This window comes from Rattus rattus, chromosome 14 (assembly GCF_011064425.1).
Source record: "Rattus rattus isolate New Zealand chromosome 14, Rrattus_CSIRO_v1, whole genome shotgun sequence".
Classification (NCBI taxonomy): Eukaryota; Metazoa; Chordata; class Mammalia; order Rodentia; family Muridae; genus Rattus; species Rattus rattus.
The window spans coordinates 37,868,241-37,880,593 of record NC_046167.1 but is presented as its reverse complement, the minus strand read 5'-3'; the positions used below and the strand labels follow the sequence as shown (position 1 = coordinate 37,880,593).

The 12,353-nt window shown below is 39.7% G+C and overlaps 1 protein-coding gene across 1 annotated transcript in view; it reads right to left on the bottom strand.

Annotated features, from left to right (window-relative positions):
* The window catches only part of Amph (amphiphysin), a 195,810-nt gene that overhangs the window by 97,947 nt on the left and 85,510 nt on the right, over positions 1-12,353 (bottom strand). The window contains exon 2 of the mRNA XM_032884708.1: positions 3,441-3,521. Within this exon, the coding sequence (XP_032740599.1) occupies positions 3,441-3,521 (81 nt within the window). The remainder of the gene's footprint in view (positions 1-3,440; positions 3,522-12,353) is intronic.

The following is a 12,353-nucleotide window of genomic DNA, read 5'->3' as shown; positions in this document are numbered from 1 at the left end:
CAATTCAACAAATAATCCTCCAGACAGGAGGATTTGTGTCAGACTGGGACTGACTAGGCTAAGATTTAGAACGAGATCATTATGCACAGCTGACCTGATGAACACACATTTACTCAAAGTAGTGGCTAGCTCAGAAAGAAAAGGTCACGGTTCATATTTAATGAAATATGAATGTACCAACATATTCACAGTATGACTGTTTTTTCTTGGGACAGTGTTCCAAAGGAATGTACTAGTGTATCTTACCATAATAAAACAGTAAGTTTACACTCATATGTCAGGGCAATGTACTTTTTATTCATGTGCCTTTCAAAATGAATTTTCTCATTTTTTCTTCTGAATCACTGATACACACCTTCCAAGTTCTTTGACTATGTTGTAAAAGTGTCTTCACCGATAGACATAATAAACATCACTTTCATCCCAGAATTCCTCTGGGAATACAGTCAAGCATCAGCAAGTATTGTTCTACTTCAGAGCAAGACTTCAAGTCTCTGAGAGAAAAGTGGCAAAGCAGAATCTGTGGCTCAGGAAAACTAGGAGCCTACAGGAGCCCTGGGTTTGCAACCTCAGCAGAAAAGAACCTAAGGTCCCAGAAATTCTTCTTCTTGGTGTCCACAGGTTGACTATCGCTAATCAGAAGAACTAAAGTCTGACAGACACTAAAATGGAACGTTTTTTAAAGTTTTGAGTTCAGAAGTAGTTCAGATTTTGAATTTTCAGATAAATTCTGTCCAACAAATAAAATCTATACAAATATTCCCCAATTTAAACATCTTGAGGTCGTGAAACACATCTGATCCTGAGCATTTCACCAAAATTGGCACCCTGAAGAGCGCTGAGAAGGAAGCAGGAAGGACTCCTACCACGGCCCTTCTCAGAGGAGATGGATACGCATGAATCACAGATCTCTCTTCCAACACTGCCGTGGGACCTGGCCTGGACGAATGTGCTCACATCCCCACCATCAAGATGTGATCTGATAGGTGCAGCTCTGGGTCCAGCCAAGCCACCCGGCCTTTCATTATAGCCAGCCAATTTGCCAAAGGTGAGAGCTTCTTAGCAGGAAGAGTGCATTTGTCAGGCAGGAAACAGAAAGGTCAAGCTCCCTCCTCCCAGAACCTTTTCTGCACTTATTAAGGGATCTGTCAGCAGGAAGCCAGGTGAACTGAAAATAATTGGTGCCCATACCAATTCTGCCACTTATTAGAAACTCTAATAAAAGAGAAAAATCAGAAAAGGTGGCAGGGGGGAAGGGGCACTTCAGGCAAGGAGGAATTAACATCAGATTTTGTTGCTTCCTGCTGGATTAGTTCTCATCAAGGAAAATTCTGAATCCTTCATAGGAGACATCACTGATTCTATTTGCTGTTCTATCCTCATTTCTCTTTCCTCTTCATGTTAATTAATCAGGTTGAAATCTGGGTCACAAAACTACAGTTGGAAATCCAACAGACTAATAGGGCCATGCATACAAATCCTTCACATAAAACCAGTCTCACATAAACTACGTTTTAGGAAAAGACATTTGAGATTTTTTTTTTAAAGTTTGTAGTTGGAATAAACTAAATCTAAGTTTCAAACCAGAGTTCAAGGACAGACCTCATGCCACCTATATTCCAACATAGACTAGTAAGGAAATTACCAGCAAGAATGCTTATTTCACAAAAGTAGAATTTTGAAACATCTAAAATTTTGATTCGATTTGTTGTATACTATCAATCATATCATTGATGATTGGAAAACATATTTTTTGGGAAACCATGAACTCTAGGTTGTCTAGGCTAGATAATGACCTTGGATTCTGTTTCAAGCAATGAGTCACCATGATATAACATTAATTATTCTAGACCCTGTAGAGGTGACCATTGTCTTGGTAGGTCATTCTTACTAAGTTAGTATTTGCACATAAACATCACACCTTTCCCAGCATATGCAACATATGTGAATTGTTCACTCTGTTAGTCAGATTATTTCTAACCATTGTGACCAAATACTTGAGAAGGAAAAAGTTTTTAAATAAGTATTTATTTGGGCTCACTGTTTCAAAGGTTAAGTACATGGCTGGCTGACTTCAATGTTTCTATGGTATGTTGAGGCAGAATGACAGGTGGAGAAACTAAATTTCTCACCTCATGGAGAGCAGAAACCACAGAAGAGTGTCTGAACATTAGATAAAGGCTTATATCTCCCTTCGTTCTCTCTAGGGTCCCTATCAATTTGCTGGTTTCACTCACATCCATGAAGCTTCTTTCCTGCATAATCTCTTAGGAAATAGCCCCAAAACAGAGGCTTGTTCTACTATTCTAGGTGCTTGCCAGTCCAATCAAGTTGACAGTTAAGATTAACCATTGCAATGCCCCACACATGGTAAAAGAAACTCATTCTCTGTAAAGCAAAATTTTCAGGCCCCAAATATAGTTCTCATGAAAACTCAATGAATCCCTCTATTGGCTACACATCCCTCTTTCTGTCTTTCTCTGCCTCTAAAACACATAGAAGAACAAGGCACCCATGTCTCCATTCAGTGGTATAAACTGCAAAGAACCCGTTCTGATTCTAATAGGTAACACTAAGAAAATATGCAAAAAATATATTATATTTTTATGTAAAAATAGTTTCAAAATAAAGCCAATAGGACTCTCAAAGACTCCTTGAGAAACTGTATGTTTCTATCTCCCTAACCCTGGGAATACACATGTGTATCATCATGTCCTACAATTGATAATGTATGATAAGAATCAGACTCACACCCACTTGCTTCTGAGGTAAGCACTTTACTGATTGATCTATCTCCCCAACCCAAGAGTGTATGGTCTTGAAGCATGTATTGACTGAGATCATTTGATAGACATGTTTAATTAACTCTCTAGGATTCTTTAGCACATGGAGTTCCAAGGAGTTCCATGGAGTATCCTTCAGCTTATTCATTTGCAACGCAAAGGTCCAGGGTGCATAATATCCTGAAACTATGCTCCAAACTTACTGCCTGCAACCCCTGCCCGTCTTCTTGTCTTCTGCAGAATATCAAGTATCATCTTCACATTGGGTTAGTCACCTTTGTATTACCAGAGACACAGGATCACAGACTAAGGACAGTATAAAGACTTGGGATTTATTTTAGCTCATAGTTCTTGGCTAATGACAGGCTTATTTGCAGAGATCTGAAGCAGCTCAGAGTCAGAAGGAGTCATCACAGGTCAGAAAGCATGTAGTATCTCTCTGCTTTCTATCCTTCTTCTTCTGAAGCTGCCCAAATGGCTTTTATAATCCTAACCACTTCTGACAGGCCTTGCCTCTAAATACTGTAGTAGTAGATTAAATAGGGACCTCCTTAAGTGGGGATTAATTTCCAACACATGAGCTTTGGGAATCATCCAAACCACACCAACTTTGAAAACAAAGTTCTTCCACTGCAGCAACTAAAAAGTGGTACTCACCTCTTGCCTCTTGAAGTTCTGGACATATTCTTCAAACTGTTCATCTTTTGTTTCATCTGCCTTTCCCAGCTTCTGGAGGACCTAGTTTGTGAATGAAACAAAATGCTTCGATTTAACAATTATTGTGGAACAGGACCATATGCTTGTTCAGTGGAGACTACCGTCTTTCTGGAGGGTTCTGAGCAGAACTTGTTCTCGGCACTGCTACCTTTTCTGTTGTGGGAGTGTGCTTGCTAACTTTGGAGCTAAATAGACTTAAATTTTAGTCACAGATCCATCACCCACAGGCTGTGTGAGTTTTAATCAGGGTTCATGCAGCATGGCATTTGCTTGCTTACATATGCATTCCCTTAGGAGGCTGTGCATAACTTTAAAACTTAAGTTAAGCTTTACTTGTCATTTTGTCCCCAGAAGCTACCAAAATGCATGATGAATCATGGGTAACCAGCTATGTGCTATTCAGTGAAGCAAGGATATGTGGCTGAAGTATGCATCTAGGGATGATATTCAATTCTCTTGGCCATATTTGGATGGATACTACCTTTAATTGAATAACCATTCCAAGTGCCATGGGTATAGAAATATTGTACAAGCCCACGGTAATGATTGGCTACCCGGAAATAAAAAGCAAATGAATCAGGAGGCAGTGCTTATCCTACAAACATCTGGCAGTCTAGGAGAATTCTAGAAAAACAATTAGGAGATGGTGTATTATAAGCAATACAAGGATATTATAGTGTTGTGACAATATTTTGTAGAGCTCAGGGCTTCAGAGAAGAATCTGTAGAGGTGGTTTTTCATCTGCTATTAGAGACTGCAATGTACAGAAATGTAGCAGCATTCGTTCCAGGCCTCGAGGGGGTCTAAGCAAATTCACAAGAAGAAATATTATGTCTGGAGCACAGTACATGATGCCAAGGGAAGCATTTTTTTAAAGACAAAAAAGAAGCCATCTGAAGATGAAGCAGACAGAGCTGTGTGCTACAGTAGAGTTTGGTAGTTGATGTTCAGTGGTCTTCTAGCTCATTTTTTAAACTCTGACTTGCTCAAGGACGGGGAAACTATAAACACTGCCTCCTAGAAATTCACCTTGTGACATCCTGTGGCATTATCAAATGTTATTTTTTTTTAAAAAAGAACTCTACTACAGAGATCCACATTCATCAAGACACACAGAATTAATGCCTGTGGGGAGCTCAGTTCCAATTCAGAATCTTACTACATTTTCGTTATTATTATTATTATTGTTTCAGAGATAAAGAGAAGCAACAAAGGCCACACTTGCAACAATAGCAAACGTGAATAACCAAGTGAGCCCCAGGTTCTTGTCTTCTCCCTTGTTTTCTTTCTAAGCCTCACAATTTTAAGGAAGGAGATTTTGGTATTTACTGCTGCTTTACTCATTTTTGCTTTTCATTAAAAAAAAAATGTTTTAAAGAAAAGTCTACCAAATTACCTTTAACTACCCAAACATACACACGTATACAAATACACAAAGTCTAACGATGATGAGAGAAGGCAACTGTCATGGACCACACAGCATTCCCCTAGATCTCAAAGTCCACACACCCAACTCCCCTTCAGATACTCTATATCATAGGACCGGCTGAGACACCTTTAACTCCTCATCTGCTGACAACAACGTGAGGTGAGGAGTGCTACCATTCTCTTCTGAACAAGAGGAGCTGCCACATTCTGAGCTCTACAACCTTCTAGAGGAGTGAATAGAAACTTCTGTCCTGCGCATAAGAAAAGAATACTACAAATATATTATACACCCACTACAAGCCTAAAATCACAGACGACCAATTACCTTTACTCTCTTCCTCATGACAGCCTTGTGTGGCACCTATTTTAACTATGTAACACCTGAAGAATTAGGATCACACAGCTGGGTAAGTGGCGTGTTGGAAACTTCTAGGAAGTTTCTGAAGTCCAGTGTCTCTATCACCACCAGTGTGGTCTTTTCCTTCTCAGAGGAAACAGGTAAGACCCATTCATTAAATCTAATATTATTTTCATGGACAAAATATATTAAGGCCACTGGGTTCAAAGAAATGTGTCTTATGGGCTGCATGACTGTAAAAGTCAGAAGATTGTGCACGGACTCCTGCTTGAGGCTCTTCACTGAAATTTCAGACCTTGGTTCCTCGTATTTCCTGTCTGAACAATGATATGGTATAAGTGAGATGAGATCAGAGAACAACCATGAAACAGTTTCTACATGTAAAAAGAGTTTCCAACCTGACAGTGTCATTGAGAATGATACAGCATATAGAACTCTGAGTTGCACTGGTCCTCCAGTGCTGACTGCCTTTGCCTTTGTCTCCACAGAGGGCATCTAGGAAGGGAGGAGGGGTGGGGAAGCTAACCTTTCCAAGAACATTTTTCACTCCAGTGGCCACATTGAGAATTTGGTGCATTCTCTTTCAATTGACCCTTAAAACAGCCTACTCATCCCTGATCTAAAGATGAATAAACAAAAAATGAATGTTTGTGCAAAATCACTTCCTTTGTAAGTAGCATAACCCATTCACTATGGTGCCTTTCCCACAAAGATTGCATTACCTCAGGGCTTTGACATTGTACAATGGAGACTTAGAATATCGATACTGAAATATCAAGGGAAAACTTGACTGGCTTTCAGATTTAATGGGCACCCAAGAGAGGTTGTCATAGCAGGTATTGAATTATTTGCCTTTCTTTCAAGGTCTCTCAGTAGAGCTCCACTATGGATTCCTAATTCATCATGAACCAAATCTGAAACTTTTGTGATGGGTGGCAAAGTTGACATGGCCTCTGATACTATGGATAAAAGAAGAAAAGTTCGTTATATAGGCTGTCACGTTGTAATGCCACAACATAGAGACCCACTCTACATATGACCTTAGAACAGTTACTAAAGGCTTGCAGTTTTTCCCTTTTATTGAAAAAAGATTTTTTTCTCATATAATATATTCTGATTATTCTTTCTCTTCAATCTCTCCCAGTTCCTCCCTTATTCACCTCCTATCCAGATCTTCCCCCTTTCTGTCTCTCATTAAAAAACCAAAAGTTTTCTAAGAAATAACACTAAACTAAAATAAAATAAAGAACTGTCACATCAGACTAGGACATTACAGAAGAAAGAAAAAGCCCAAGAAAAAAGAGCAAGAAAGGGATAGAAATGCAGAAACTCACTCATTTGCACACCCAGGGATCTCATAAAAACACAAAACTGGACATCCTAATATATGCACAAATTGCATACATATTTTAATATATTAAAATTTGAAAATATAAAAAATTAAGCCCTGATACAAAATTGTGAGACGAGGAAGTTCTAAAGATGCCATTAAGTTCCTTCTCCGTTGCCCATCCACTGCTGGGAACTCTGTCTACCGTGAAAGGACTTTTCCCCAGTAAGACTCCTTTTCATTGGCAGGTAATTATCAATTGAAGATAGGTTCAGGGTAAGGAATGGGGACATGTGCAACCTATAACTTAAGATCTAGCTGAATTTTTGTATCTCTAACGTTTCTTTAGTGAACACTTCATCCCTATCTTGGCATTTCCTGACACTTTCAACGTAGAAAATCCTCTCTCCTATCATACAATCATGATGCTTCCTAAATCCTCCATGAATCTTTCCTAGTTCAAGTGGGATTGTCACCACTTAACTTCTTCCCATTTACCATAGTAACAAAAGTGCTGTTATGAGCTTCTAGTTATTTCTGTAATAACTACTCATTTGATTGAGCTTTATTGTGTCTCAGGTTCTTTTTCAAGGACTAAAATGTGATTCTCATGACAACCTTATGGCATATACTACCAAGTTCGTAGTGAAGAAAATTGAACAGTGAGAAGGCACAAAGTTTGTATGAGGAGATTATTATCTAAGAGAGAATGCTGGTCCTATCTACACCCTTGTTTTGAAAGTATCAAACATCTATCCATTGAATTTCTCTTCCATGTTATATTTATCTTATCGTCCAAAGATCAGGTCTCCTTAGTAGTCCATATTCTCCACAACCTTCTTAATGCCCGTGTGTCACTAAGTCAATCAAGAAAAATACAGGGACTAATTCACGATTTTCATTATAATTTGTTATAGTTTGGATCGATTTCTGTCCTGGCTGGGTCTTGTCAATGACTTGACACAAACCTACACATATTTGGGAAGAGAGAATGATAACTGAAAAAAATATGTCCATAAAAAGGCCTACAGCAAGTTTGTTAGGAATTTCCTTAATTAGTAATTTGTATGGATGGGCCCAGCTCACTGTGGATAATACTATCATTTGACTGTTGGACATAGGTTGTATAAGAACATTTGTGTTTAGGGATTTAATTTCATCCATATTGATACTTTCCTATTTGAAAACAAAGGCATTTTCACTGTTAAACTTTGTTCTTGTTTTTTAAATGACAAATCATAGATACAAAGTCCAACATGTACTGTCCCTCAGTGATTCTTCATTCTCCCCAGAACTGCACTATTTCCCCCAGGCTCGCTGAGCCTGTTCCAATTTAAAAAAAAAAAAAATCAAATTAAAAGTCAAAGGGAGAGGCAAAGCAAGAACACAACAACTTAGAGTGTTCTGTGGTAAGCCCTCTCTTTTTCCCCTCCAACAATGATCTCATGAGACTGAGTTGCAAGCCCTCTCCCAGAAGGATGATACTTATATTCTTTGCTAGGGAAATTACTCCCGCATAATGTGGCCAAGCACATTACCTAAGGATTTAGAACTGTGGCTTCCACACTTTCTCCATGATATAAAGGCAAATTCTAATCAAGTTTTATGTTCGCAAAGTGGAAGGCAAATTCAGTACCGAATGCAGCTGTGGGTGGGAAATAACAGTTCTGTTTAATGTTTTAAATTAGAAACGGGGCAGTGAGTTGGCACCTTAAAAAAAAAATGACATTTGAAGTCAGAGGGAAAAAACTTGCAATCTTCATTTTCCCATGGAAATGGCTTAGGTTAATTAAAGGAAAAGATCAAAGTGGGGTCCAGCCATGCTGATGTCTGAGCCGCAGGAGCAACACCAGTCTTGTGAGTCAGAAGCGGAGAAGCTGATAAGGGCAAATGGTGCAGACCGCAAATAGCTGCAGAAGGAAGGGGATGTGGGATGTCAAGGACAGGTGCCCAGGCCAAGCTTGACACTGAGGCCAGAGTTATATATTTTTAAAAGAACTGGGATGTATTGACCCCTGGACATTTTAGAAGAGTGTATATATGGTGAACGAAGGTGACAACTAGACAAATTTCACGTCCTGTTGATTCGTGCTTTCTCTGTCCGGACTCTGAACGTCAATGGGAGAACTATAATGTTAAATTGTTTCTGTTTGTGTAATGAGGCACCGTCTCATCATACTTTCTACCTTCACCAAAATAAAAAGGATGTAGTATTATAGGAATATTTTCTATCATTGAGATGGCTAAGGTAAATGACTGAAAAATCATGTGTAATCAGAGTAAACACCAGGCAATTTAACTTTTTATTGATGGGTTTCTAATCAGGTATCAAGTTCATAATTTTACACTCTTCTATTCACCATGATCTTGAAAAGATGACTAGATTGTGAAATTATCCTCTCCTGTGTCTGTTATTTTTCTGTTTCTAAAATAAAATACTGTGACCAAAACAACCTAGAAGGAAGTGTTTATTTTGGCTTACAGTTCCAGGATGTTAGAGTCTATCATGGTAGAAAGGCATGGCAACCAACAGGGACAATGCCAGAGCAGGAAGCTGAGAGGTCACATCCTCAGCCACAGACTTGAAGCACAGAAACAAATTAGAAGTAGAATAAGGTTCTATTCTCTAAACACAACCCAGGTTTTCAGAAACCTGAGCCCATGGGGAGCTCAGTCAAACCAACAATACCCTGGCTGATTCTTAGCTCAGAACTACTTTCTTAAAAAACTTCATACTTCCAACTATCAATACTAGGGTGCAATGTACGCCAGTCTACAGTGAAAGCTTGACAGTTATCTCCTGAGGCTGCGAGATAGTCTTTCCTCACCAGCAGCCTTGTTTGTTTCTTGTTTTATTTTATGTTTTTAAGAAGCAGTCAATGTCTCCCATGGGAGGGCTGTATAATATGAGGCAGCATAACAAACTGGCAAAGAGTATACTGGTTCCAGTTGCACAATTCGCATCCCAGACCTGCTATCAGGCTCAGCTGAACGAGGTTCTTCATTTTTCCACTGAATTCTTTTTACCTGCAATGAGGCATAGTACCACTGAGAGCGGACATCCAAAGATCTGCTGCTGAAACACATGTTAACGTTTATTCAATGATTGCCAATCAGTGCTCAGAAATACTAGTTGCTAGAATTGTTGACACCCTAACAGACAGAATCCTAAACAATACTTCCTGATGAAGACAGATAAACCTACAAGAAGAAGCAAACCTAATCATCAGCCCTTTAATAAAGACATCAACAAAAAGGCAAGGCAACTATCTTCCCCGAAGAATGGATACTGACCAGGACCCCTCTCTCTCTACAAAGGGTTTTAGGTTTTACATCTATTAGTAGAGTACAAAAATCTGGGAAGGTCTTAGGACCACAGCTACTATGCTATGTTTTTATGCTAGGAAAACAATCATGGCTTCCATCACGAGAGGAACTGCTCCTTTAAATTTTAAGAGACTTTCCAGGTACAGTGAAAAGAAGGTAAGTAAAACTCACACAAAACTGGACTCCACTTTTGAGGGATGAATTGCCCATGCAAGGACTTTAACTCTTCAAAGTCTATTTCCTTGTTTATAAAAAATGGGCTAAACACCAACTCTGGAAAGAATGCCTTAATTAGCATGCAATGTGTCAAATGCCACCATGATAGCTTTTTTAAAAAATATTTATTTATTTATTTATTTATTTATTTATTTATTTATTTATTTATTATACATAAGGACACTGTAGCTGTCTTCAGACATACCAGAAGAGGGCATTCAATCTCATTACAGATGGTTGTGAGCCACCATGTGGTTGCTGGGATTTGAACTCAGGACCTCTGGAAGAGCAGTCAGTGCTCTTAACCTCTGAGCCACCTCCCCAGCTCCCACCATGATAGTTTTGAACAAAGTATATATTCACGGTTCTGCTCCCCACTAGCACTGTTCCCCTTTTGTACCCTCTTCTTCGGATGCCTTTCCACACCCCATCCTCCCTCCTCATCAAATATTCCACTCTCCTCTATCTCTTTCTATATTTTAAGATTATATATATATATATATATATGCAAATACACTATAGGCTATGTGGGAGCCACATATGAATTAGAACCTGTCTGTCTGTCTGCTTGTTTATTTTTGTTTTTGTCTTTCTGCAATTCCAGGAAAGTTAAAGAATACAAGCAAACTCACCACCTAGACTCTGAAAATATTTAACAAAGGTAGAACCTCTTATTGATTTAATAACTTTACTTTAAATTCCAATATGAAAGAGTTACAGGGCCTGTGCCTGGGGCTGACCCTATGCCACAGCTCTCTGTTCCCAGGTCTGCTGGGAGAAAGCTAGATTCTCAGAAATGCTGAGAATTCTGAGAGCACAGGTGAGACCACCACTTCTGCTCACAGTTTTGGCCCAAGAGGAATCTGCCTGGAGCCCTCTGGACACAGGAACCTAGGAACAGTCTGGGACAGGGTCCTTCTGTGCCCAGAGCTGACCCTGTGACATAGCTCTCTGTACCCAGATCCCACCCAGAAAAAGCTGGTCTCCAAGAATGCTGACACACCTGAGAGCAGAGGTAAGACCATCACTTCTGCTACAAGGGACCCACCTGCCATTGGTGCCCAATAAGGCCATCCTCTGCTACATATGCAGCTGGAGTCATGGGTCTGTCCATGTGTACTCTTTGGATGGTGGTTTAGTCCCTGGGAGCTCGGATTGGTATTGTTGTTTTATGGGGTTGCCAACCCCTTCAGCTCCTTCAATCCTTTCTCTAAGTTCTCCAATGGGGACCCCATTCTCAGTTCAATGGTTGGCTGCAAGCATTGGCCTCTGTATTTGTCATGCTCTGGCAGAGCCTCTCAGGAGCAGCTATATCTGGCTCCTCTCAGCATGTACTTCTTGCATTAGAACCTTATGTTTTAACACCTTGGAGGTCTCAAGCACAGCAAATCACAACAAAGAACAAATTTCGGTTGCTCTTATTCTGTGTTCATGGGGAAATCAAATTGTACACTAGGTTGTTGTTAAGAACAGAGGATAGGTAATAGAACTCAAAAGAGAAAACTTAAGGGCTTGGCCAGATTCCTGAAACAAAACCACTCAGACTGTATTCTCCTGTGATGGTGACTCAGAGACACCAGGTACACTCACTGCACACCTCATGGGAGGAAATGGAAAGGAATACTTCATCTCCTGTGAAAAGTTAGAGAAACTTGCTTTTGAAAGCATTGGTTCTTTTTCTTCCAATTCCTGCATTTCTGCTAAAACTGTAATTTACAATAAGTAACATCTGATCAGTCAGAACATTGAGAACACTTAAGTCTCATTCCTGTGACATCAGGATGAACTCAAAGAAGCAAAACACATTCAAATCTTATCACCTAGTGGCATGATTTACTGTCAACCTGACAAAATCCAGAATCATTTGGAAAATAGTTCTGGGTGTGCCTATGGGGGTGACCTCCATTGTGTTCATTAATGTGGGAAGATCTATCATAATTGAGTGGGACCACTGTCTGGCTGGGATGCTAGATTGTTTGAGAGGAGTAAGGGAGCTTCTCAGGAGCATACATTCAATCCTCTGTGCTCCTGATTGTGGCTGGGATGTGTGGTGAGCAGCTTTAAGCTCCTGCACCCTTGACCTCTCCACCTTGATTGGCAGTACACTTGAACTGTATCCCTTAGCTTGCATGTGGCATGGTATTTTACCATATCAGTAGGACAAGAAACTAAGCCAAAGCTTTTCCATGAATAA